The following is a 25,354-nucleotide window of genomic DNA, read 5'->3' on the forward strand; positions in this document are numbered from 1 at the left end:
AACAAGAAACAACAAAAGATATAAAAATGCAGCAAAAGTGACTTTATTGGAGGGTGGGGGCCCTAGCATCCATTAACATAAACCAAGCATTAGCCACTAAAGAGGAGATTAGGACAAGTGATTTAATGTGTAAGAGAGGTTGATTAGCCAAAAAGTAGAGGTGAACAAATTTGACTTAGTGGGTAGGCTCAGGAATTAGGAATTAGGAATTAGGAATTAGGATGCCCTTGTCAACTTGTAGCCCAACTCCAACTCCAACTCCAACCCCACCCCACCCCCTCCCATGCTTTGCTTGTGCTCATCCACTTTTTGTTTAATTGTTTTTGGGGTTAAAAATTTATGACCATTTAACTCCACATTAATTAATCAATTTCTTTTCACAACCCAATTAATTAAACCAAACACAATACCCCTTTTCTTTTTAATTATTATATTACAACTAAAATAATAAATAATAATAATTTACCCACACCCACACCCACACCCACAAAATCAACACTTGGACCAAAAGGGAAAATCACATTAAACCCAAAGAAAATGACCTTACCCTTTGGAAAGTAATATAGAAAGGTGAAAGGAATGAAGGAAGGAAGGAAGGAAGGAAGGAAGTGGCCTCGAAGAATTTTCTTCTTTTTCTAAATTTTAATTTTATGTGTGCAAGAAAGTAAGCTTGAAAAGAAAAAAGAAATGCTTCTTTCTTAAATCATAATTAAGAGATTCCATGAGCCTATTTAATTTTAATTAATTATAATTGGGAAAACCTTAATAAGCAGTTATGGGGTCAATAGCTGCAATCTACAAGCATTACCCATTTCTTATTTTCTATATTTTAGAATTAAAGAAAGGGAAACAGCAAACCGATTTGGAAATAAGAACCCAATCAGAGGGCCATTAAAGGCAAATCCCAACAAAACCTTCCCTTCCCTTCGCTAATTCTTCTTCCTTCTTTTTCTTCTCTCCGCCTCTTAACTCTATTCTTCCTCTTTCTCTCTCTATATTACGGAGAAAGATGAACTGACAACTGACACCCTTCCACCAAACGGCGTAACGGACCCCCTCCCCAGAGGAACTCCGTTTACGCCTGCCCCCAGTCCATTAAGACACGTGCCCTTCTTCTTAACGAATAATCTTTTTTTTCTTATTTTATATGGCTTTGCAGCAGCTTAGCCTCGGCCCAACTCCCCTTGACGCCGTCACTAATGGCGTTGACGCCCGGCCGATGTCAACTGACGGCGGAGACGACGGCAGCAAAACCCCTAGGCTCCCCCGTTGGACCCGCCAGGAGATTCTCGTCCTCATACAGGGGAAGAAGGTCGCCGAGACCCGGGTTCGCGGCGGCCGGGCCGCCAGTCTCGCCTTCGGCTCCGGCCAGGTCGAGCCCAAGTGGGCCTCCGTCTCTTCCTACTGTAAGAGGCACGGGGTCAATCGGGGGCCGGTTCAGTGCCGGAAGAGATGGAGCAATTTGGCCGGAGACTTCAAGAAGATCAAGGAGTGGGAGACCCAAATTAGGGAAGACACCGAATCATTTTGGGTCATGAGGAACGATTTGAGAAGGGAGAGGAAATTACCAGGGTTTTTCGATAAAGAGGTTTATGATATTTTGGATTCCGGGTCGGGCCCTTCCCCGTCGCCGGCGCTGGCTCTCGCCCTTGCTCCTGCCCCCGTCCCCGCTCTCACGCCGACCCCAAATTCTGAGGACGGTAAGGTCGAGGCCGAGCCGGAGCCCGTGTTCGACAGTTCAAAAACTGCGGCGGCGGACGATGGTTTGTTTTCCGATTTCGAGCAGGACGAAACCAGCCGGAGCCCCAACAAGGAGGTTCCGGCCACGACGGCCGACACCGCAATTCCTGCTCCTACACCTTTATCAGGTAATTGGGTCCGGGAAGATGAGTCAATTCAAATTTCAAATATCTCTCGTTTCGTTTAATTATTGCGAATTCTCATCCTACGACCGAGCGTGGTCTCCCAAAAATCGGGTTTCAGAAAATTAACTGATAAATGTTTCTGGCTGGTTGCCATGGGATTCTTGCAGCTTTCTACGCCAATTATTCTGTTCTCCACCTCCCACGCCTTTTAAAAAAAAACCATTTTATATATTCTGTCGTCTTGGATTGTTTTTTAGCTGCCTCTGTCTACCTTCGCCCCATTACTCGAGGAAGATTTAAAGCTCCATTCATTTCTCATTCCACTTTCTTTCCCTTTGATTTACAGAGAAGCTGTACCAACCTGCTGTACAAGGTTGCCCTGATCAAGGTGAGCTAAAAGCATAATTCGAATGCTTACATGTGGATATATTACTTCTGTGATTTTGTTGTTTGTCTCATGTCGGAAGAAACCCTTCCTCCGGAACCCAATGTTTGTTCATAATAAATGTTGCTGTTTTAAGGTTCATCCAAATCTTTCACTCAGAGGATGAATGAAAAATAGCAGTTGTTGATGAACTCCTGTGTTCACCGACTGCAAAGATCAGTTCTTTTTTTAGTCTTTGTTATCATATTAAATTCTGGATGAATGTTCTATCTTAGGCGCTCCAAATTGCTGATTTGATATTCACCGACTGCAAAGATCAAGTCATTAGAAACCTATCTTCTTAGATTGCTGATTTGATATGTTCTATTCTATCTTAGGCGCTTCAAATTTTCAGTCAGAATCCACCCAAGTACTATTTTTTGGTACCCACTGATCTTTTGTGTCTGTACTTTCGTGGATCCTAATGTTTATTCCCCTCTTTCCATTACCAACCACTCGGTTCCCAAAATCTTCAAAACATATTATGTTATGATAATGGAGTTAATTTAGACGATTCTGCCCATCCTACTACTTTACATGTATATCACGGTCAGTTTAAGGGTCTGTTTGTTGAAAAACTTGGATTAAAGTTTTCTGATCTTCGAACCATAGACTTCCTTTCGTCTGCAGGCTCGAGGTCTGTCGGTTTTACAATTCACTACTTTAAATCGATTAGGAAGGTGGGCTTCTATCTACGAGAAGTAGGTTTGTTTGTTTTAGTTAGACATGCTACAGAATCCAACATTATGAAGAGAGATGGCTGGTTTCTGGTCCTCTAAATTCCCATATTATTGCCAAGAGTTAAGATAATTCGTGATGATCGATTGAGGCATAACTTATTCTGAAATCTGAACCCAATTTGGTGTGCAATAGGTACATCAAACGACAGAGAAGCAGCAGCAAATCCAGAGACGGGATCGACATCGCAAGAGGGACGGAAACGAAAGCGTGTTGCATTGGATGGAGATGAGGAGAACATCCTGCAGGATGAACTGATTGGCATCCTAGAGAAAAACGGAAAACTGCTGACTGCCCAACTCGAAGCTCAAAACATGAACTTCCAGCTTGACCGAGAGCAGCGGAAGCACCACGCTGATGGCTTGGTTGCGGTTCTTAACAAGCTTGCAGACGCTCTAGGTAGGATCGCGGATAAGCTGTAGTAAAGCAGGCAATCCAGATGAGTAGATGTACATAACAAACAACATTTTTCTCTCCTGGAGCATGATAGACACATAAGATAGGTGGTAGCAGAAGAAATTGATGGTGAGGATTGATTGATTGATTAGTTTCAAGGTTTTCTCTTCTCTCTGATATTTCAAGTTTCAGACTGCCTTTATGCCAATTTAGTGGAGAATTTAGAAATTATAGGTTCCCATACACACCATAAAATATAGAAACTGGAGAGTTATATTACCACATTTTCTGCTCTGCCTTTTTTTCTTACATGTATTTCTAGTTTTATACGGATTGAAATATTTGTAAATCTTATTATTTATTTTCATAAGACGCATTAGCTCATACATCATTTCCATTTTTGCCAAACTAGTTCTTTTTCTTCCATTTTCTTGTAGACTTGTCTTTCCTTTTTGGATGTCTCGTTTCAGTTATACAGATTCACTGTGGATTTGAATGTTCTCGATAGAATTTACAAATTATTAGTTAAATGGATAACTTATTACATTAAAAATCACAAAAATAATCGAATGCAAGTGATGCGTGAGTCATTATTCAGTAATTATTGAGTAGAATTCAGTAACTACATAAAAATATCTAAACTTTTTTTTTCTTTTAAATTTTAATGTATACACTTTAAAATGATGCAGAGTATCCATAAGAATTAAGAATAGATTAAGAAAGATGGTGAATAATAAGGTGAGATATGTAAATCATGAAGCAATCTTAGAAGAAACTGAAAGGTGAAGGCAACAGAGGATAAGACAAGAAAGCCAACTAACTTTTATCCAATATATATGTGCATAAATAAATGCTATTGTTGTAATAAATATTTAATAAGCTAGAGTATAAAATATAACCAATTGATATCTTTTAATTGAATTAACCAATGGCTGTTCTTGGACCTTACGTCTACGCTTCTGCCATTTCGCCCTCGCTCAAATGAGGTTAATAAGATAAGCTATGCGTTTGGGGCCGGGCAACAAATATTTCAACATTTAAGGGTTTGAGTCGTAAATTTAATTAGTTTAAGTGATTTTGACAAAGCAATAAATCTAATCTTATTATTTTTAAAACTAAATAAATAAATCTAATCTTATTCCACCACGTAATAATATTTAACTTAGGTAAGCTACTCCACGTCCCATTCCCTTTTGCAAATGGGGTGGGCTGCATCACTTTTTTTTTCCTCTCTCTATAATGCTTATTAGAGAAAAAGGTCAGACACCACACCTCCTATTTCTTGGAATGGGACTACTTCTAACTTTAGGACGTTGGTTGAACTAAAAACTATTTTAAGTCATTTAAAATTTTAAATGACAGTATCCTAAACCTTAGGTTAAAACATATTTTTAGCTCTTAAATATTATAATAACCTTTTTTTTTCCTTTATTTGAAGAGCAAAACACCAAAAGAAAATAGAAAATTAGAAACAACCTCTTAATTGCTTCGCACGCTCCTCTACGAGACAAGATTCTTAGTATTATGTTATCTCTTGAACTAGCAGCTCATGTATTCATGTAGGATGAGTCTCAACTTCAAAAAGTAAAAACTTGACTTTGTAGTCACAATGAGACTCCCTTAAAGGATTTAATTATTACATTTTTAGAATACAATAACTAAATTTGTGACTCAGGTGAACTTAATATTTACATTTTTTAAACATATTATTGTTTTGTTATATACCAAAAGGAAAGATAACTATAATACTCCAAGGACCAACAAATTATTTTCTAAACTGTTCCAAGAACGGGAGATTTCAAAAATAATAATCGGAGTATAAATAAGTTCACCAAATTCCTTAAGTTGTCTTCTTGCTCACGATGTGACCATGAAGGAAGTTCCTCCATCCATATCTCATTGTGTTGTTCAATTTTAGCATGGGAAGTGAGTGCATGAACAATTCTACTGGCGTTTCTAGAGGTGAGTATGACTCTTTCGAATTCTCTTATTCTCATCTGACTTGTGATTTCCTCGATTGTGGGTTGAATTTCATTTTCATAGTAGTCTTGCCCCATTACAAGATTGTAAACAATAGGACAATCAGTTTTGCAAATTTGTCATTCTTTTAAGGTCAAATTCAACATAACATGTCATCTGATAAGCTTGTTCAACCGTTGCTCCAGTAGAATCGAATAACTATTCCCAGCCTAATGAATCTATTGTTAATCGATGTAGCAGTGTTCATTATGTATGTATTTTGTTTTGGTGCCTTCCATTCGACATTGTGATTGTTTGAGAACTTATTGTGCTGGTTGGTGAGCATTATTGCTCCGTTCATTTTCTTTTGTGCTGCTTGAAACTTTCCTGCAAAGAAAATAGCTCTATTGATGGGATGTTCAGTATTTTTCATTTGTTGATCGAAAACGTGTTAACTTGTTCTCTTATATAAAGTTGAGAGACTCCTAAAACATATGTGTAACTCTATCATATCATTCCATAACGTGACTGGAAGGTTTGAAAGGTTCCTACTTCCTAGCGTTTGTCAAAACAATTCTTTTGTAACAGAGGCCATCAAATTAAATCACAGAGGAATATCAATAAAAATATCTGTATTTTGTTGGCCGTACAAACACACAACACATGTGGAGCCAAAAGTAAAAAAGGCGCCGAATCAAAATTTGGATTTGAGGGCTTCCTTGGAATGGTCCTTTGGATCAGGGAAATGTGGACTGGATGCTCTGTTCTCCTTGTTCTGTGTCTCCCAGCTGCTACTCTTTCTCCTCACCACCAGAGTCTTTCCCCCTTCTCCACTAATCAAACCGATTTCAATTTGGTTTTTTGTTTGCGTTAGTCTCAGACTCACATTCCTACCTTTTTCCCTCTTTTCTCAATCTGAAGCTGCTGCATCCTTTTCACGGAACAGCCTCTGTAATGAGCTAGCGAAGATTTTATAAACCAATTTCTGTCAGGTGGAAGCTCGTCTTGATGGGGTTCCTAATGCTCGCATATATCACTCTTCTCTTGCTCTTCATACTTTCGTTTCCTCTCTTTTCATGCGGAGGGTTTCAAACCCATGCCCTTGTTGCTTCCTCCGACCATCTCGTGCCATTTCCTGAAACTACTTCCCATTTCAAGAATGGGTTTCAAAGGATTCTCCTCAGCGTCGCATTAGGCGTCGTCACTGGATTCGCCGGCGCTTTTCTCTCTGCTTGGTTCATCCGCACCCTTGTGAGTTACCTAAACAGAACCCCACTTCTTGAAGGACCCCTAATATTTTCCCCCAAAATCGACCCCGACGCTCTCCAGTCAGCGCTGCGGAACGAGACCCAGTTGCTCGGTTCGAGTTCGAGCCCACACGCGAAATACTACAGGGCCATTCTCGCTAATGGCCTCGCATTGGCGATCAAGAAGCTTCAACCCATTCAATGCAGAAAGGCGGAGGCACGGCGGCGGATGCAGCACCAGCTGGCGGTTCTTGCCAGTTTGAGGCATCGGAATCTGATGACCTTACAGGCCTACGTCGGCGAAATGGGCAGCTGCTGCTTGGTTTATGACTTGGTGCCCAATGGTTCTCTCGAGGACGCAATGAGGAAAGTGAGAGAGAACCAATTGGAACTTAAGTGGGAGGTTCGGCTGAGAATTGCTGTTGGGATTGCGAGAGGGCTTCTGTTTCTCCACTTTGAATGCGACCCTCCAATTCTTCACCGCAATTTGAAGCCTTCGAATGTGCTGTTGGATGCAGAGTTCGAACCAAGGTTGGCTGATTGTGGGTTAATCAATCTCGTGCTCAATTTTGATAGGCCACCTTCTTTGTACACCGCTCCCGAGTGTCTTAACAGCTCCAGGTAAATCTCCAAAACCCCAAAGTTCCAAATAATAGAATAATGCTCTAGTCCCTGTCTCTGAAAATGCAAGAAATGCTTTTGGATATAGTTCGTTTAAGTTCATTTAGTTGGGTTCTTTTCTATTCGCATTACATGGCTCAGCTAGCTCTACTGATACTGATGAGATATTAAGTTCACAATGTTGATAAGATATTAAGTTTAGCTGAAGCTTAATAAACATCTTCAATGCCATCTTCCCTTTGTGCAAGAATGGTCGTATTCCTCTGATTTCTAGGTGAGAAACTAGGAGTGGGTTTTAGTTGCATACTTAATCAAAAGCTAGAAACGTATCCAATGGTGGTGTTGACCCTGAGCAGGTATACTGATAAGAGCGACATTTTCAGCTTTGGGGTGATACTGGGCATTCTGTTAAGCAGTAGAGATGTGATGGAGCAGTCGTCATCGGACGGGGAAGGCGAGGAGACTGGGGAAGCGGCGGTGGACGGAAGCATAAGCTTTAGAGAAGAAGGGGTGGGAGAAGATGAGATGGCGTTAGCATTGAGAATTGCTGGTGTGTGCGTATCAGATTTGGCTGAGGACAGACCTTCCAGCGATGAGTTACTTCTGATGCTGACCCAATTACATTGCTTTTGAAGCAGTTGGGTCAGTCATACAGAGATATGAAACTAAAAATGGGTTTTTGCGGCCACCATTGATTGCAGATAAGGTTGAGAAGGCGAAGGGGATGGCATTAAATGGAGTCTTGCCCTGCACTCAAGACTCGAGACTTAGACTCAAAGCCCATGCGGCAGCAGAGGTGAGAGACATGCTCCAGCTCCATAATAGGAGCACCTCAACTTCCGAGTTCTCACCAAATCCCATGTCCTACTCCTGTCCCAAAAATGCTTTCATCTTCTCAAACTTCTCTTTTTAATGATACTTGGTCATGGAAAATCATTTCTGTCCTGAATGCTTAGGAAAAGGAAAAGGAACCTGTGTGATATTTGTTTGGAAGTCAAAATTGAGAAACTCACGTGATGTGCCACATGAGATTTGAATTCATTCTCCAAAAGTTTCTTCACTTTATTCACATGCCCCGTTGCCAATGAGTCTACTCATGATGGTTATATTGATTCAATTTGATTTGTTAGTCCAAGTCAAATTGGCTCGCTAACAATTGACATCGATGAGTTTGAATCTTGGCTTTGCTAATTATATATCCCTTGATAGAATTATTATTTTAAATGATCTACAATACATGCTTGCTTCAAATGTGGCAAATTTTCAGATATTTAAGCTTTAACCGAATCACAAGCAATACACATACATATAATATCCCTTCAAGAATGTTCGTGATAAATGATACACGAGACAAAAATCTAACAATAATACATCCATTCAAGCTTTCGGAACCACTCATTTATTCAAGGAAAAAGAAAGAGAAAATGGTAGCTTTCAGCTCTACATTATTGGTCCAAAACCTTATCCAGTCACGAGGTATCTTGCCACCTTTATCTGCTTAACCTTATAAATCTGGAACCCTCTCACAGATGCATCAAATTCACAGCAGATTGAGATTGAAGCACCACCTTCATGATGCAGTTGCAGGCAGCTCTTTCCCTAACACCTCCTCCATCATCATGCTCCCTCCTAGTCCTCCCACCAACCAAGCAATTGGCTTTCCCAATACCAACCAGGTCCATCCCAAGGCACCCCGCCCTAAAATCCAAGGCCAGTGCGGTTGGAAAAGACCCTTCAACTGTCGACTACACTTCCACCTCCTCGTAAGCCACCCATAATCATTTCTTTTGTCTCATTCCATACGCTTCACTTCCTCATCTGTCTGTTTTTGCAGTGTTTTTCCAGCAGAGGCTTGTGACACTGTTGGAGGGGAGGCTTGTGATGTAGAAATGTATCCTGAAGTAAAGCTAAAACCAGAGACCAAGAAGGGGAGTAGTGTTTCAGAGCCAGTTGATAGAGAGTATCTACAATATGACAGTCCCAAGACGTAAGATTTCCAACACCACACAACCAACCCATTCCTCCGAAACAACCCATTTTCTGTATGCAATTTTGTTCTTAAATTTTAATGATTGCTGCAGAGTCTTTCCAGGAGAGGCTTGCGATGATCTTGGTGGTGAATTCTGTGATCCAGAGTATCAAAAAGGAGTTTACTAGAATACCTTATTGGGAACTAGGACCTGTAAACAAGGGTTGAGTCCAAGGTCGTCTTTCAGTTCTTTTCTTTTTTCCCCCTCTTTGCTGACTTTCTCTTATGCTTGTAAATGATTAATGACTATAAACTTCTTCGATACCGCTCAATACTTGATATTCTAGAACATAAAGACCATATCTTCTTAGATTAATGCATGGTAGCAGCACAACTAAGGGAGTTCTTTTTTATCAGCTGAAGGGTAATAATCTTTCGTAAATCATTACTCAAACTGCCTGATCTTTTAGTGGGAAAATTGAAAAAACTTCAAGCTGTTCTGAGATTGAGATGTCGGAAAGCTTGATTGACTAATGACTAGTGAGCATATACAGATCAAAGTTAACCATCTGTCATAAAAGTCATATAGAGTCATAGACACTAAGATTATACGATAAAGAAGCTGATATCAGAACATTGTTCTCTACAACAAATACTAATTTATCAACAGTAGCATTGCGTAGAAGTCCTGTAATGAATAGGGCAACAGACATACTTACAAATGAAGTACTCGAGCTGCCAATAAATTCATTGCTCACCACTGTCCTCAGAAATTTCGTCCAAACTCAGGAACTGAAGGGCAATCGAGTACTTTGCACCTCTAGTTCTCAAACAACAGTCATTTCCACAATTGTTAATACTTCTCATAAACCATCCAGATCCATCACCTTCAACATAAACCAGAATTAATTCAATAACAGAAGGTCAAATAACAAAAGCATTGCTTTGAATTTGGAACGAGTAGTCAGTCAGCTGTAAAGCTAACCTCTAATGGTGAAAATGGTTGGAACCCATCTCTTATATATGAAGATCAACCTAGGGGACTCTCCGTGGTGTGTATCAGACAACACAAGCTTACAAGGCCTACTTCGACTGAAAATTTTGCAAGTTAGAAGCAGCACAAATAAGGCTTTCATCTAAGAGAATAATTTATTCATTCAGTTCTGAGAGATGCAAACCTACTTCGCTATGCTCACAGCATTGTGACAAAGAGCTAGAGTTCTAACCATTGCTAAGTCTCTTCCACGAGGATTGGCATACTTTTCTTGGCATCGCCTTTTAGATAGAAGGTGAAGTGAAAAGGAGGTATATAAACTTACAAAAAACACACAGTAATGCACAGCGTACTAGTGATGGAAGTGAGAAAGATAAAAGAAGTATGGGAGAGAAGAAGACCGGTCCATGAAAAAGTCTCCAAAATCATCAATAACAACTGCCGCAGGAAGTGTACTATGCAGGTGAAATGCAGAGAAGTACTTCTTAATTCCTTCGTCGTCTTCCAAATACCTTGAAATTCAGAATTAGAAAATATGGGCTCAGGTAAAGTAAATATTACATCCTTAATTTGGATGAAGGATGAACTGGTCACCGACTTCATTTGTATGCGCTGAAAGGTTTCGGAGGCTGGATCAACTCCCTGGATGTTAAGCCCAAGTTTCAGTGAATGCGCAACATTCTGTTGTATATAGTACAACCTCCACAGAAATAGAGAGAAAGAGAGAGAGAGATGCCTGGGAGAGATATGGAGGTTTGTTCTCTAATTTGCGGCGCTTGCAGATGAAGGTTACATTTCCCTCCAGACCCAAATTAAAAGCAAACTGAAAAAGTAAGGAGGTCTTTCCGCTGCGAAAATTGAAGGGAATGAAACAAGCATGATTTCAATTCAACGAAATGAAGAAGAAACGAGAGGTAGGGAGTACCAGGAAGGAGGCCCTGAAAGAAGCATGATCGAGTGGGAAGAGTCGCAGTGAGAGTGGATTTGCCGCACCGAGAAGAACCTCTCCATCCTATTTCTCTTCAAAGTTCAACCATAACAACAGCCAAATGCACAGAAACTGAAGCGGATGCTATAATAGCTGCATAAGCCATGGCGGAGCCTGAGCCTAACAAACCTTTCTTCTGGACCTTTATCATCTAGGGCCGGTCCACATTTCCTCAAAATTAAGTAAAAATTTAGGGCCCAAAACCCATACAAATACCAAGTCTAACGTTTTCTTTCCCCTTTGCAGGATTACTAACATGTGACATTTTTCCTCTAATGAAAAAATTCTTGTGTTCCAATTTCAAGGTTCATTTTCTGTCGGATTTCCGCGAGCACAAAAAAACCCAAAAATTTTGGTTTTTTTTTTGCAGTACTTAGAGGTGCAACTGGCCTGTACATGAGTAACTTTGATTGCAACCAAAAACAAGTTTGATCGCCTCATCCTGTGAATTTTTCTGCATATGTCGACCATTAAGGTTTTTGTTTTGTGAGATTTTGGAACAAGTTCGAGGACACTATTGAATGTATTCCATACTTCATTCGCAATGTTCTATACCCACCAAGCTTTCGTCGGTAGTAGCTCAGGATAGGATTCCGGCATTGAAATCAGCAAAATTTGCTCAAATTCCTTCATGGGTATCTTTGAAAAAACGCATTCCTTACCCGGAGAATTTTCAAGATGGCCAAGTTGAAAACGTGCATCTAATTTCTTTAGCAAGAGATGGGAAGCTCAAAGAGGTTCGAGAATTTCTCGAAGCATTGAATGGGGCGGGCGTTTCTGTTACTGCCAAAACATTCAAATGCCTTTTCGAAGTGTGTGGGAATCTGAGGGCTCTACCGGATGGTAGATTCGTTCACCACCTGCTGCAGAGAACCGTGAGCAACCCACCTGGTTTCCTTCAGAATTGTGCTCTGAAGATGTACTGTGACTGTGGTAGCTTTTCAGATGCACGGAAAGTGTTCGATGAAATGCTCGAAAGGGACTTGGTGTCATGGGTTATAATGATATCTGCATATGCGCAGCATGGGCTTCTCAATGAAGCTTTACAGTTGTTCTTGTCAATTCAGGCATCAGGATTTAGACCCAACCAATCCATTTTTACAAGCCTCTTAAGGTCCTTTGATGATCCTTCTTTCTTAGACCTTGGCAAACAAATGCATTCTCATCTGGTTAGACATGGACTTAGCACAAATGCCTCGATTGAGACTGCAGTCCTGAACATGTATGTCAAGTGTGGTTGGTTAGAGGGAGCTGCGCTCGTCTTTGACAAGATGACTGCAAAAAACAAGGTGGCTTGGACTGGATTGATGGTAGGATACTCTTCAAAAAGTGACAAACTGCAGGTTGCACTAGCACTTTTCGAGAAGATGGTTTGGGAAGGTGTCGAACTCGACGAGTTTGTGTTTTCAATTGTCCTCAAGGTATGTGCTGCTTTGGAAGATTTGAGCTTGGGGATGCAAATTCATGGTTGGAGTGCTAAGCTTGGGTTGGACAGTGCAGTCTCTGTGGGAACTCCTCTTGTGGATTTCTATGTGAAATGTGCAAGTTTTGAATCTGCTTTCAAAACTTTTGGGAGAATACAAGAGCCAAACGATGTTTCGTGGAGTACCATCATAACGGCATATTGCCAAATTGGTAAATTTGATGATGCCTTACAGACATTTAAAACTCTCAGGAGCCAAGGTGTGGTTTTGAATTCTTACATCTATACTAGCATTTTTCAAGCGTGTTCTGCTCACACGTGTTTTGATATTGGTACTCAAGTTCATGCTGATGCAATAAAAGGGGGGATGATTTCTTATTTATACGGAGAGAGTGCAATGGTGACAATGTACTCCAAATGTGGCAGATTAGATTACGCCTTCCAAGCCTTCAAATCATTAGACAAACCTGATACTACTGCTTGGACTGCTATAATATGTGGTTATGCATATCATGGCTATGCTTCTGAAGCTTTGAGGCTTTTTACTGAAATGCAGGTGTCCGGTGTTCGGCCAAATGCTGTTACGTTTATTGCAGTTCTGACCACTTGCAGCCATTCCGGCTCGGTAAGAGAAGGCAAGAAGATTTTGGATTCTATGAGTACTATATACGGCGTAGAACCTACAATTGATCACTATGATTGTATGGTTGATATATACTCTCGTGCGGGCCTCCTAGATGATGCCCTTGAGTTGATAAAGAGTATGCCAGTCAATGCCGATGCGATGAGCTGGAAGAGCTTGTTGGGTGGGTGTTGGATCCACAAGAACCTCGAGATCGGGAAGACTGCAGCAGAAAACCTCCTTTTGCTGGACCCAGAGGACACAGCCAGTTATGTAACCATGTTTAATTTGTATGCTGCATTTGGGAAATGGCAAGAAGCAGCTCGTGTAAGAAAGATGATGGCTGATAAGAACTTGAAGAAGGAACTCAGCTGCAGTTGGATTACCGTTAAAGGCTCAACGCACAGGTTCATAGTAGGCGATCGACACCATCCTCAAACAGAACAGATATACTCAAAATTGGAGGAATTAAACTTCGAAGGTAAGATTGCTGAAACCGCACTTCTAACAGAAGAGGATTTGGCATGTGCTTTTCCCAATCGAAAAGAACAACTTCTGGTTCATAGTGAGCGACTTGCCATAGCATATGGGCTCATATCGTTGCCGATTAAAGCTCCCATTCTGGTTTTCAAGAACCTCAGAGCATGCAGAGACTGCCATGAGTTTGCTAAGAAGGTCTCCCTGGAGACAGGTCGCGATGTAATTGTTAGAGATTCAAACAGATTTCACCACTTCAAGCGAGGGAAATGTTCTTGCAATGATTACTGGTGATTGAATCGTGTTAACTGAGTTAAGTTTCAATTAAATTATCAAGACTTTGCGAAGAAAACTCTCTTCAAACATAAGTCATGACCTCGGTAGTCCATGGTAGCTTTGCTTCCAGAGGGTGAGGGTTAACTTCAACCGGGTAGTCCATGGCAGATTCCCAAATGTTTTATAAGCTCAACTGCTCAACCATCAGTAGACTAACTTTGCTTCCAATCTACCTTATAAATTTCTTGTATTCCTTGTATACTTTTATCTGAAAATAATGTTTCAGTACAACGACAGTAAGGGTGTTGTGAACTTGAACCAGAAAGTGAATTTCATATCAGTAGTTGAGTGCGTGACATATGTATCATATTGGGAGAAGAAAAAGAAGGTACATCAACATATGAGAGGAGGAGAAATAAAGCTGCAATTCCCTTGTGATGTTGTAGCCATAGCCATAGCCATATGAAGAAGCAAGGCGTCAGTGTGGTCAAATAATCAAATAAATGCACCAGCACCACACACTCTTAATTGGAAACGAGAACTTGGAACCAGAGCGACGCATTATTTAAGGATATGTCATCTCACGAGCAGAACTCTTCAAGTGTTCTCTTTTCGCGATGCTTCCCACATTCTACGCTCAATCCCCAACTTCCTGAGTTCTATGAGGCCTTGCTCAACTGAAAACGAGAAGAAACATGAAAACGAGAGAGTAAGAAAGGTAAGAATATGAAAGGAGACCAAGTATAGGATTTTTTGCAGCACGACATTACTAACTCTCCAGGTAATATGATCTAAATCAATCCCTGCAAAGTTAGTCATTGAGTTCTTCAGAACTTACCATCAACAGCATCATGGGATGAAGGAGAGTGAGCAGTGCGACTAATCCAGAACTGAAGTCGTTCTTTTGCAATATCCTCTTCAATACCATGAGCTTTGGCTCTACTCCAGAAATATGTAAGCCATGCCTGGATGTCAAAAATACTCGCATGCATTATTATATTGTTCATGGCATAAGTATGCATTATAAAAAAATTAACAGAAAACTATGGAAATTATTTCGTCCCACTTCTTATTTAGTTATTAGCCCAACAGAAAACTATCACAAGTTCTTGACAGCTCCACTCGTTACCACCAGAAGATTCACCAAAGCTTGTACGAAGGTTGCTTTAACAAAGTTTCTTCTTTTTATTTTTTCTTAATAGAAAACTGAGTTTCATTAAGAAACACGAGAGTACAAAAAGACAGCTAAACAAAAGGAGTCAAACAAATATATTTGGAACCACCAAAAATCCGGAGGACCAGACTAGAAGCTACTGTCTCGGATACCACATAACCACCAACAACATCAATTGGTTCTCCCATCAGAGCCCGGCATTACCAAATACTAAGCCCTGACCCCATGAAATCCGATTCCCTGACAACGGTGAGAGATTTTCTTTCATGAAAGTTTGTTTCAAGAAAAGGTGGGGAAGTAATTTCCCTCATCTTCCTTAAATCAAATTAAAAAAATTATTATGGCACCTCAAAAATATTCGGTTCATCCATCATCTACGTTAATTTTTTTGATAAGAATCCAGAATCCATCTACATTAATGTCAGTACAAAATTCAAAATATAACAATTAAACCGTTCTCTAATTGGAGTGAGACATTGGTAAGAAAGCCCCGGAATATCCACGGCCTGATCGAGGGCCTTGTTGCTTTCATCTGGTAGATAAGGCTTGCGAAAGAGACCTCAGTAAGTCTAAACAAAGGTGCTCTGACCAGACAAAGGTCAAAGATAGTTGCTTGAGTTAAGTGACAGGGGGCATGTGGTTGTATGAAGGGCATTTCGGTATTTTGGTGTCCCATGAAAAAAAATAAATTAACAGGGGATTGAAATGTACTAACTTGTTGAAATAGTTCAGCATTTATTTTTTACAGAGAGAAGACTGTCATCAAATTGACATAGTCTAACCATTCAAAAATACCAGCTATATGTCATGCTATAGCAAACTAGGTACAAAAGAGAACAAATTAGGGAGAATGAAAGGACCTCTTTAAAAAGAACATCCTCAGATTCCTCTGGGCTCAATTCTGAAATAGAACACTGATTCAATATTAAAGTGATGAAGAATACATAAAAAGCTTAAGGATAGGCTCAACTATTGTTTCATAAGTCAAATTAACAAGCCCAACTCGAAATGAAGAGTATTCAAACCTATGACCATCCCATGGAAATGAAATGCATTCATGCTTATTATCAATGTCACATAATTAAACAGCGGGAGCAATTCAATGAGAAAGTTGAGCAAGTTTTATCCCCTTCGAATTTGACAAATATAGAAAAATGACATACCAAATGCGTCCATAAACTTAGGATCAACTGGCGATTTGATATCTGCAAAATTAATACAAGTTGAAAAGTATTCAGCAAGATACTACCAAATGTGGGATTCAGTATTTTAAAGTTGGTAATTCGTGCCATCCGTGGAGGAATCAGATATGACATAATTCTTCTATGTTCCAAGAATCAAAGATAAAAAAGTATTTCACTAAAACAATAATAAGATTATCCACGTTAGACATCTTCAGAAAGCTAAAATTATCCATGGCTCGAATGCTTACGGAACTAAGGGGAAAAAATTACGGCTGCAATTGACTGAATAGCATTTGAAATAGCATTATGGATACACCCGAACAAACTGATAAATGATGTGTGATATGTGCGAAAAAGAAATTGAAGACAGTTAAAAGGGATCCACAAGCTAAGCAAAGCAGTCCCATGAGCCACTCGAGCAATGAGAATAATTTGTCTTCATGATCAACAGTAATGAGAATTGGCATGCAATTTTGGCTATCGAAGGAGGCAATAATTTATATCGAGAATGTTTAATCAGTAAAAAAAAAAAAAAAAAAAAAGTCTTGCCTGAATTTTTTAATAGATAGGAGACAATAGTACTAATGGGGAAAAGAATACATAGTGGAGGGATGACTAGGTGTCAAGCCTATACTCAAGCAAGACAAATTAGATAATGGTTTTCCAGCATGGAAAACTCAATATCTACCTAAAGATTGCATGAGGTCCAAAGCAGGGATGAGGCTAGAAATTTTTTGTGGAAGTGCAACGGCAGACTTCATTTCATACAACAAACATTTAGGATTTTAAATATAAAATAAAGGGGGGAATCCATGAAATATTTTAATTTTGCACACAAAAACTAGTTCAAAAGAGGGAGAAAGAAAATGGAGGGGGGCAACCCTTGCTCCACGGAGACCCATTTCCAGTCCAAAAGCAAGCCCAAATTTTGTTGGTCCATTCCAACGCTGAACTGGGTTGAGGAAACCCAAGTACTAGTGCAGGGAGTGAAGTTTACAAAAAGTAATAGTTATCTACATAGCTCTAGGGAGAAAAAGAAACCTGATAAACAGCTTAAGTGACAAACCTAGGCAAAGCACTAAAACATAGACTCATCGAGTTTACCCATTGGAGAAGCTATTGGAATATGATAAAATCAATGCCACATTAACAATTCAGACCTGAGAGAGATTGTCGTGCAGAATTTGGACGCCTCTGTTGGGCCAGAGCAAGCACGATAGCCTCCTCCGCCTTTGTTTTCCAAAGCAAGCTTAAACTTAATTTAAACAGTAATAGTAATGACAAGAGGAAAATTACATCGAAGACAATAATTTAGAAAATAAAAGAATAGAACTCTAAGACTCCCCCCAACCCCAAAAAAGGAAAAAAAAAAAAAAAGAAAGAAAGAAAAAGAGGAAAAAAAAGTGAGAGAGAGTAATTGCATCAGAAAGTAACCTTCAAGGAAGCAAGTTCCTTCAAACCCATTTCAACAGATAGCATGCTTTCGATATTTCCTTCTCCAGTGAGGTCACTTATATCAGGAACAAATCCGCTCCTTTTCTCAGGGTCTAGGTCTCCTGGTAAATGCAAATGGCATTATGGGGTGGGATAACACAATATTAATTAGGTAATGCAATCATAAAATAAGTTATAGCCCATTGTTGTGAGTGGGAAGTGGCAGGAAGCTCAATAAATAACCTGCAAGCACCAAAAGGCACTTGCCTTGTTGAGAAAATTCCTCCTTGGCCTTTTGCCCCGCAGAAATGACAATCTCAAATGGGAGTGGTGCTAAAGATGACCAGTGTTCGTACTTTGTCATAGCAATGTCCATGCAAATGCCTGGAAAACATGGAAAAATAGATTTTGCAAGGCAACAAGCAAGATTAATGAACTGCAAGAAGTTATTGCCACCCCCTAGAGATCAATAAGAAAAGACAAGTAAAATACAGAGAGGCCGATGTTCTACAATAGATCAAAACCCAGTTTGATAGATGCTGAAGTAAAATTCCAACTAATTAAGCTATTTACATTTCCTGACTATGGGTATGATATAATGCAAAAAACAAGCAACACGGTATTTCAATTAGGTTCAACTAAAAACTTCATCATACGGAAAACCATGTATAATTCAATCTTCAAAATAGAGAATAGAAAGATAAAAGAATAAATGAAATAGCACGTTCTCTGATTTACCATATTTTGCAGCCAGGCCCCAATAGCGAGCAAGCCAACACCTTTTAAGAACAACTTCTTCCTGAAATAAGGAATGCCGTATCATTCATCTTTAAATGCAAACTGACACGACTAGCTACTTAAGTAAAGCAAGTACAAACCATCTCTTTCTGAGTCAAAATCATTCTTTGTGTCAGAGATTGAAGAGCTTTCACATCATGTTCAGCTCCATGAAGCTGTTGAACAACACTCGCAGTCTCGTCTTTTGCTTTCTAATTTAAGTTAGAAATAAGAGACCAAGGCACAATGGTTATGAGCGGCACTATTTTAAATAGGTGAAGATAATTATGTCTAATGTTCTGGACGTCAAAAGGTTGCCAAGAATATAACCTGGACTTCTGATTTAAGGGATTCAATTTCCTTGTCCCCCCCATCCTTCGATTGTTTTGCTTCTTTAAGTGCAGCCTGTGAAAATGAAAGTACCATCAGACATAATGCTTTTTTCTTTATTTGTTTCATGCATACGAACCAATGATCATATACAGATAATAATTTCCATCATTCTTCAAAACACCATTTGATCATTAAAATCTAACAAGGCAGCTTAGAGAAAGAAAGTCAATATCTTAGCAACCTTGCTAAGTATTTCAATGGTGAGAACTAATCTTCCCTATTTACGTGATCATAAGTAGTACACATCTGGTGCTGTAAATACCTCTCTCTGACGTAATGCAGCTTCCTTCCTGCATTATTTTAGTAGCACAAGATATCATATGATGCAGGCATTAAGAAGGAAAATAATCCAAGGAAATAAGGTTAAACTTTCATTTGACCTGCTCAAAAGTTTAGCTTCTAAAGAAACACCTTCTCCCAGAGCAGCAACCTGACAGTTTAGAAACACATCAGTCCCATGTATGTGATCACCGCAGTACAAAAGTAGAATTGAATTTCAAGACCAAAATCTCAATGATCATGAAAACAAACATTGAAGACAAATAAATTGAAACCATCGATCACACTATTCCTTGATTAGAGAAAAAGAATTAAATTTTGAAAGGAGTATACAACAAAGAGACCTCTGCAGATTTTTTTAAAGATCAATGAAACAATTTCGAGCATTAGTTTTTAAAAGCTCGAATTTGGAAACTTCATGGATTGATCAGCATTGAAGACAAAAGTAAATAATTAGTATAGAAAGACTAATCCCGTTTTAAAGGCTGACGCTTAGGCTCTAATGCTCAACAAACTAACTTTGGCATCTAGTATATCAGGTAAAGCAACCTCACAAAAGCTCCCACTTTTTTTTAACACTTTTTATATACATGAAAAACAACTTTCACAGAAAACAAATGGAAGAATACATGGAGGAAATACAAAAAGGAAAGCTCCAGCCAATAGGAACCAGAAAAGCATATGAAAAATAGAAAATACAAACAAAGAATTACAGAAGCAATTTTTTTAACCTCAATGAAGTCCATAGTTATTTTTTCTTTTTCTTTTTCTTTTTAGTTTTTTTAATACCTCAATGCTATTTTTACTCATTTTCTTACACAAAAATCCTTCCTCTAAGCTTTTTATTTGTCTTCAGATCCTTTTTTATCCTTTTATTTTTTCACCACATGACAATATATTAACAATTTCTCATTTCCTCTTCTTTCTTAATAGTGGTTATACTTAATTTCTCGTTTCCTTTTCTTTCTTAACAGGTGACTATCCTTGATGCTGTTATTCAAATTCAAAATCACATTATGTTACGTATCCAAGTTTCTGCCGAGAAAATATTAACCATGACAAAGCAAAAGACAAGCAGGACTAGTGAAAATTACACTGCAAAGACATATCCATTACCTGCTTCTCAAGTTCCCTAACTCTGGCCTCCGCTTCTTTACATCGTTCTTCCTCAAGTCTGAGCTGCAACACCCAAATACATATTATAGAACAAAAGGTATTTGATGAAATGCTCAAAACCAGTGAAAGAGAGAGAATTTAAAAATCAAAGCACCTTCTCCAGAATGTTTTCATTCTCCTCTTGTAGAATATCAAGCTACAACACAGAGAATTGAAAACTTTTAAGTACTCGGAGATTGGAAAAAAGTGCAATTTTTCTTGATGGACACATAGTCAGACAAATGATTCAGACACATGAAACAATAATGTGATGGACATACTTCATCACGAATTGCAGAAGCTTCTCGCTGATCTCCTGAATCTTTAGTATTGAAACGCACTAGATCCGATGGGAATCTGCAGTATTCAATTTACCAATCACCAACTTTCAGATAGGATGCAAAATACTTCTATACTATAGTAGGTATCATACTCATAATTATCTCATTTTCATCGGCAGATACCAGTAATAGATAAAAATATGGAAAATAAATGTTACACGTCGAGAGAAGTGGCAGCAATAAATGCGAAAGGGCAAACAAAAATTTTAAGTTTCAAACAGTACAGAAATTTTCTCTTAATCATAACCAGATTGAGAAATCCCTTGACTTTAACCAAACAATTAAACAGTCAACAATTCCTGTAACAATTATCAGGTTTTGAAGTAACAATAGAAAGAAAAGAAACATGTTTCTTTTCCTATATATTGAAGAAACTAAAAAAAGAAACAAGAATGAACTTATTTCAAATCAAATTCGTTTGAACTCTGTTTCAATTTCAAACAAAGGGACAAACAATACAAAACTGAAATGAGTACATACGTCTGGTCTGAAAAAGATAAATCACAGGGATCAAAACTATGTCATAGTCCAAAATGATTTACCTTTTTTCTCTATAATTATTAGTAGGCGGATCTAGAGGTGGCATAGAAGTTGCCGTCCTCAGTGTTGTTTTGGGTGGAGCCACTGGCAGGGAAAGGTGAGATATTGATGATCTTCCTGCTGAAGTGGAACGAACAGAAGAAGTGTCCTCTAAAAAATTCCGAGCTAACTAATCAGAAAACGAAAAAGGAAAATTCGATTAACCGTTTGCTATCAGCTGCGGTCTTATTCTTAAAAAAAATGGTAATTACATTTCCAGAACAAACGGAATACTCCGAGCGAGCATTTATTAGGAAGTCCTGCTAGTTTTACGCAAAAAGAAATACAATTTTTGAACGGCATGATGCGTGGATCTATATTTAAAACAAAAGTCCAAAAGGCAAGTATTAAGTTACGCAGAACAAATATTATCGAACATTTACACCGAGCAGACCTACTCCTAGCAAAATTCAGTCATAAACAGAGAGCAGAAGCAGTGTGCAAAGAAGCATAAAAGAGAAGTAGAAGAGGAAAATTAGTCGGCGTGAGCTACAGCATAAATCTATCGGCCTCGTGCTTAGCGCGGTTGAAGAGATATAGAGCTCAACTTACCCCGGGGGAGGGAGATCTAGTGGTTTTGGAAGAAGGAACAGCAAGTCTACTACCGTTATTAACGTTCCTAGACAATGAAATAGGAGGAGGAGCACTATAACGAAATCCTAAGTCATCTTGATCATCCTCATCGTCATCGGCGGTCTGAGAAGCCATGACCTGGGCTAGCCGCTGAGCCGCAGCTTTTGCAGCGAAGTTCTGAGTGCGCTTAATGTTGGAAATTCCAGAAACGGAGGAAGATCGAGCGTGATGGCCGCGAGCTGGCGACATTGCCGGCGATGCGGGACCACCGGTGCTGCTCGATTCGCTGCTCCATTGGCGAGCATAAATCGGGCTCTCAGTCCGTTTCACATCCATCGACAAGAACAAGAGCAGGAGCAGCTGCTCCGTGCGAGAGGATCAGAGAATTGATACTAAGAAATGCTGAGAAGAGTTCCGAGTTCTTGGCAACATAGGCTGAGCCGGCCGACGCAGTTTTTGGCTGCTGGATCTTGCTTGCTTTGGAAACGAGGAAGAAAACAGCCGCCGCAGATTTTTCTTTTTTCTTTCTTCAGCAAAAGAAAAAACTATTATTATTATTATCATATTACATCGTTAATTATAAATAACTAAAACTAATTTATATAGTAATCTAAATTAATTAACTGCAAACTTTCCTTCTTTAGATATAGCACTTAAAAAAGAAAAAGACGGAGCATTAATTTTAGAAGTGACAACTTTACCCAAATGATATATATCTATAATATAGTATGTGATATACTATTGATATGAGTATCTGGACAATATCTAATATACTACATATATGAGTGTTTGATACACTACTCATATGAGTATATGATATACTACTGATATAAGTAAAATTTTTTTGTTATATTTGAAAATTTAAAAAACATGTGACATATTTTAAAATACATAAACAAATTTTGCTATCCATTACAATTTCTCAATTTTTAAATATGAGTGTTTGAATTAATAATTTTATTACGTAAACAAAAAATTGTTAGCTTCTAATATAAAAGATTTCGAAAAATAAGATTTTCTTACTTGCTTTTTTCATAAGTTTATTTTTATTAGGTACAAATTATTCATGAAGTGTTTATTGCTTGTTAAATTACAATAAAAAGAAATGAACACAAAAACTTGATTAAAAAACCTGTTTAATTAAGAGTTATGTTTTAACCTAAAAATCCAGGTCCCCATTTTACGGACATGTCGATGGATATTTCGAAAAAATCATGGAAATTATAGATATTGATGTAAATTTTTTGAATTAGTAAATAAGACTTTAATCGTAGCTTAATTAGTCTATAATTGATCAATTTTAACCATCATATCTAAATATATAAGTAATATACTTTTGAAAATGTCGTTGCGATGAAAATGTCGAAACAAATTCATGCATACATACAAGAAAATTATTTGAATTGGTAAATTAAAGTTTAATTTGATTATGTTTTATTGATAATTTATAATCTAACTTAGTTTTTAGTTACATAACTGAACAAAATATGTGAAATATAAATGATGAAATAATCTCAGGAAAACAACATTCTTTGAGGTGTTCAATTAGATGGTTTTAATTTTTTTTGATTGTTCCATGAGAAGTTCCTAGTTTTCAAATCACGTCCACCTTTTACAACCTTCTCATTTTTCAATTTCAAAAACTTCTTCATGGATCCCTTGATTTCCACTCCCTTTTTCCTCTTCTGTCAATTCTTTGATCATCATCTCCACGTCGACCTACCCCATTTATCATCCCTTTTGATCCCAATTTTTCTTACTTTCTTGTTTCAAGTAGCGTTGATGATTTATTCATCGTAAATTTGTCAGCACATCATTGACACTGTCACCGCAATGCTCTTTATTGTGTATTGAGAGTTTAAAATGTCGTTTAAAAAATTATTTAAAATTAATTAATTTTTCATTTGAACTACCTTTTGAAAAAAAAATGATGGGGGTGGTAATTTAAAATAAAATATTTAAATAAGAAGAAAATTTTCTACATCACAGCCATCTACTTGTCTGAGTTTAAATCCACGCTGAAGCATAGAAATGACACACAATATTTGACCCAATTCTTTATTAAGTAAATAAATAAATTATAAAATAAAACATAATATAAGTTATTTTTTATTTAACCAGTGCATCAAAAACACAGCTACTGCAGGGTGGAACAGTATTGTTTAAATCCACACCACAATTTCATTCCCAATTTCTCCCACTTGTTTGATCAATATCGTCGCTCCTCTTCTCTTAACAACGTCGGATCTCAACACACACAGGAAGTTTGTGCTGCTATTCACCCGTTCGTGCCAGAACTCCACCAATTTGTCGACTTCCATTTTCATGGTACTCCCAAAACTGACGAAATCATGAATCGGGGGGCTGAGAGTCAAGCGAAGACATGCAGGTTTAGTCCTCCATCCAGAATCCGATAAGAGCCAATGAGAGGAAGAGGAATCGTTGAGAGAGAAAAAAACAGAAAAAAAAATATCTACGACGAGGGAGGAAAAAAGATTCTCTCCCATTTGTCGATGTCCACCTCTTCGACATATTGACATATCGATGTGTTGGTCGACTTTTAGTACCTTGGTTCTAACATTATGTCTAACATAAATTTAGAGTATATCATTTTTTTCATTACCAGAGGTGGTGATATTTGTTAATATATAGTTTAAAATTTGGTATATAAAGTCATTTTTGTTTCAAGTACATTATCAAAATTGGGTAGAATTATCTCATTCTTATCAATTTTATAAGTCCATTCATCTATTGTTATAATAAATTTCTCATATATAGTAATAAAAAGATGCAATTTTATTTTTACAGTTCGCATATACAAAATTATTTCGTTAAAAACAAATCATTTAAACAGTTCGCTATTGTGTAAGTCCATCGGTCATATCAACAATAAGCATAAGGAAATAAAAGTGCAAGACGAAACAAGTTGATGAGTAAATTACTTCCAATGTTGGGAGCTAACAAAGGACTTTTGAGGTTTAGCTTGGTAAACTTAAACAACTATGTCGATGGTTACGACTCTCATAGGCTTCAACACAAAATTGAGGAATATGGAATTTGTTCTCTTAGTTTGGTATTTGGGACATACATCATGATGGCATTAAAATGCCCACAATATTGAGCTAGGTGACTTGACTACTTGAGTGTCTTGGGACCAAGTGTCATCACAAGGGTTTTAACCTATATGACTGTGGAATCGTAATTTACCGGCTTGTTTGATAACTCTCTCGTTTCTTGTTTTTATTTTTTCTTTTTTTAATAAAGAAAAATAAAATTTCATAGCCCTCAACGTGACCCATAGATTCAAAATGATAAAACAAAATCTTTATTTATGTCGGAACAAATTGAAAATGAAAATAAGAAACATCAACATTGTCAAACCGGCCCTACATTAACCAAAGTTATTTATGATTGTAAAATCATGAAAAAAAAAGGAAATATATATATATACACACACACACATATA

At 38.1% G+C, this 25,354-nt stretch overlaps 6 protein-coding genes across 17 annotated transcripts; 4 read left to right on the forward strand and 2 right to left on the reverse strand.

The window, feature by feature from the left end:
• The first annotated feature begins 853 nt into the window (after positions 1 to 853).
• LOC111017515 (Homeodomain-like superfamily protein) lies at positions 854 to 3,809 on the forward strand. 2 transcript variants are annotated; one of them, XM_022293291.2, is made up of 3 exons: positions 861 to 1,868; positions 2,212 to 2,253; positions 3,163 to 3,809. In XM_022293291.2, exons 1-3 carry the CDS (start codon positions 1,148 to 1,150, stop codon positions 3,447 to 3,449), a joined length of 1,050 nt encoding a protein of 349 aa, XP_022148983.1. In that variant the 5' UTR covers positions 861 to 1,147; the 3' UTR covers positions 3,450 to 3,809. The 2 variants fall into 2 exon arrangements, with proteins under 2 accessions (XP_022148984.1, XP_022148983.1); XM_022293292.2 differs by lacking the exon at positions 2,212 to 2,253 and having other exon boundaries at positions 854 to 1,868.
• Positions 3,810 to 5,879: 2,070 nt separating this feature from the next.
• On the forward strand, positions 5,880 to 8,046 carry LOC111017458 (inactive leucine-rich repeat receptor-like protein kinase CORYNE). Of its 2 annotated transcripts, none has more exons than XM_022293213.2 (2): positions 5,880 to 7,250; positions 7,634 to 8,046. In XM_022293213.2, the coding sequence occupies exons 1-2, from the start codon at positions 6,391 to 6,393 to the stop codon at positions 7,881 to 7,883; spliced, it is 1,110 nt and encodes a 369-aa protein (XP_022148905.2). In that variant the 5' UTR covers positions 5,880 to 6,390; the 3' UTR covers positions 7,884 to 8,046. The 2 variants fall into 2 exon arrangements, with proteins under 2 accessions (XP_022148905.2, XP_022148904.2); XM_022293212.2 differs by having other exon boundaries at positions 5,890 to 7,250; positions 7,607 to 8,046.
• Positions 8,047 to 8,491: 445 nt separating this feature from the next.
• On the reverse strand, positions 8,492 to 11,279 carry LOC111017459 (tRNA dimethylallyltransferase). 2 transcript variants are annotated; one of them, XM_022293215.2, is made up of 8 exons: positions 11,139 to 11,279; positions 10,950 to 11,061; positions 10,812 to 10,855; positions 10,615 to 10,725; positions 10,402 to 10,494; positions 10,205 to 10,311; positions 9,939 to 10,106; positions 8,492 to 9,788 (listed from the first exon to the last, which is right to left on the reverse strand). In XM_022293215.2, exons 1-7 carry the CDS (start codon positions 11,222 to 11,224, stop codon positions 9,967 to 9,969), a joined length of 693 nt encoding a protein of 230 aa, XP_022148907.1. In that variant the 5' UTR covers positions 11,225 to 11,279; the 3' UTR covers positions 8,492 to 9,788; positions 9,939 to 9,966. The 2 variants fall into 2 exon arrangements, with proteins under 2 accessions (XP_022148907.1, XP_022148908.1); XM_022293216.2 differs by having other exon boundaries at positions 9,935 to 10,106.
• Positions 8,823 to 9,551, forward strand: LOC111017460 (light-regulated protein, chloroplastic). The gene is made up of 3 exons (XM_022293217.2): positions 8,823 to 9,013; positions 9,085 to 9,237; positions 9,332 to 9,551. The coding sequence occupies exons 1-3, from the start codon at positions 8,823 to 8,825 to the stop codon at positions 9,405 to 9,407; spliced, it is 420 nt and encodes a 139-aa protein (XP_022148909.1). The 3' UTR covers positions 9,408 to 9,551.
• Positions 11,280 to 11,456: 177 nt separating the features above from the next.
• Positions 11,457 to 14,075, forward strand: RARE1 (Pentatricopeptide repeat (PPR) superfamily protein). The gene has a single exon (XM_022293207.2). It carries the CDS (start codon positions 11,723 to 11,725, stop codon positions 14,015 to 14,017), a length of 2,295 nt encoding a protein of 764 aa, XP_022148899.2. The 5' UTR covers positions 11,457 to 11,722; the 3' UTR covers positions 14,018 to 14,075.
• A 227-nt stretch (positions 14,076 to 14,302) lies between these two features.
• LOC111017457 (myosin) lies at positions 14,303 to 22,440 on the reverse strand. 9 transcript variants are annotated; one of them, XM_088126765.1, is made up of 17 exons: positions 21,868 to 22,434; positions 21,279 to 21,445; positions 20,677 to 20,752; positions 20,511 to 20,552; positions 20,357 to 20,419; positions 19,342 to 19,391; positions 19,224 to 19,251; positions 18,899 to 18,973; positions 18,670 to 18,780; positions 18,530 to 18,590; positions 18,035 to 18,175; positions 17,792 to 17,913; positions 17,518 to 17,587; positions 16,337 to 16,378; positions 16,034 to 16,074; positions 14,838 to 14,964; positions 14,303 to 14,676 (listed from the first exon to the last, which is right to left on the reverse strand). In XM_088126765.1, exons 1-17 carry the CDS (start codon positions 22,222 to 22,224, stop codon positions 14,597 to 14,599), a joined length of 1,653 nt encoding a protein of 550 aa, XP_087982891.1. In that variant the 5' UTR covers positions 22,225 to 22,434; the 3' UTR covers positions 14,303 to 14,596. The 9 variants fall into 9 exon arrangements, 5 of the variants coding, with proteins under 5 accessions (XP_087982891.1, XP_087982892.1, XP_087982895.1 ...); XM_088126766.1 differs by having other exon boundaries at positions 18,059 to 18,175; positions 21,868 to 22,433; XM_088126769.1 differs by having other exon boundaries at positions 21,279 to 21,441; positions 21,868 to 22,010.
• Positions 22,441 to 25,354: the final 2,914 nt, after the last annotated feature.

Source organism: Momordica charantia (genome assembly GCF_013281855.1).
Source record: "Momordica charantia cultivar OHB3-1 chromosome 7 unlocalized genomic scaffold, Mcharantia_2.0 BLBB01000007.1, whole genome shotgun sequence".
Lineage (NCBI taxonomy): Eukaryota > Viridiplantae > Streptophyta > Magnoliopsida > Cucurbitales > Cucurbitaceae > Momordica > Momordica charantia.

What these genes read in the sequence shown, in the direction of transcription:
- LOC111017460 (XM_022293217.2), top strand. Translation starts at nt 8,823, where the DNA reads ATGATGCAGTTGCAGGCAGCTCTTTCCCTAACACCTCCTCCATCATCA. An exon ending in GACTACACTTCCACCTCCTC is followed by an intron (nt 9,014 to 9,084) that starts GTAAGCCACCCA and finishes CTGTTTTTGCAG; the next exon opens with TGTTTTTCCAGCAGAGGCTT. An exon ending in CAATATGACAGTCCCAAGAC is followed by an intron (nt 9,238 to 9,331) that starts GTAAGATTTCCA and finishes TGATTGCTGCAG; the next exon opens with AGTCTTTCCAGGAGAGGCTT.
- LOC111017515 (XM_022293291.2), top strand. Translation starts at nt 1,148, where the DNA reads ATGGCTTTGCAGCAGCTTAGCCTCGGCCCAACTCCCCTTGACGCCGTC. An exon ending in TGCTCCTACACCTTTATCAG is followed by an intron (nt 1,869 to 2,211) that starts GTAATTGGGTCC and finishes TTTGATTTACAG; the next exon opens with AGAAGCTGTACCAACCTGCT. An exon ending in ACAAGGTTGCCCTGATCAAG is followed by an intron (nt 2,254 to 3,162) that starts GTGAGCTAAAAG and finishes GGTGTGCAATAG; the next exon opens with GTACATCAAACGACAGAGAA.
- LOC111017458 (XM_022293212.2), top strand. Translation starts at nt 6,391, where the DNA reads ATGGGGTTCCTAATGCTCGCATATATCACTCTTCTCTTGCTCTTCATA. An exon ending in GAGTGTCTTAACAGCTCCAG is followed by an intron (nt 7,251 to 7,606) that starts GTAAATCTCCAA and finishes GACCCTGAGCAG; the next exon opens with GTATACTGATAAGAGCGACA.
- LOC111017459 (XM_022293215.2), bottom strand. Translation starts at nt 11,224, where the DNA reads ATGGAGAGGTTCTTCTCGGTGCGGCAAATCCACTCTCACTGCGACTCT. An exon ending in CTTTCAGGGCCTCCTTCCTG is followed by an intron (nt 11,062 to 11,138) that starts GTACTCCCTACC and finishes CAATTTTCGCAG; the next exon opens with CGGAAAGACCTCCTTACTTT. An exon ending in TTTCAGCGCATACAAATGAA is followed by an intron (nt 10,726 to 10,811) that starts GTCGGTGACCAG and finishes CTGAATTTCAAG; the next exon opens with GTATTTGGAAGACGACGAAG.
- RARE1 (XM_022293207.2), top strand. Translation starts at nt 11,723, where the DNA reads ATGTATTCCATACTTCATTCGCAATGTTCTATACCCACCAAGCTTTCG.
- LOC111017457 (XM_088126765.1), bottom strand. Translation starts at nt 22,224, where the DNA reads ATGGATGTGAAACGGACTGAGAGCCCGATTTATGCTCGCCAATGGAGC. An exon ending in TTAGGGAACTTGAGAAGCAG is followed by an intron (nt 19,392 to 20,356) that starts GTAATGGATATG and finishes CTAAACTGTCAG; the next exon opens with GTTGCTGCTCTGGGAGAAGG. An exon ending in TGCACGACAATCTCTCTCAG is followed by an intron (nt 16,379 to 17,517) that starts GTCTGAATTGTT and finishes TTAATTTTGCAG; the next exon opens with ATATCAAATCGCCAGTTGAT.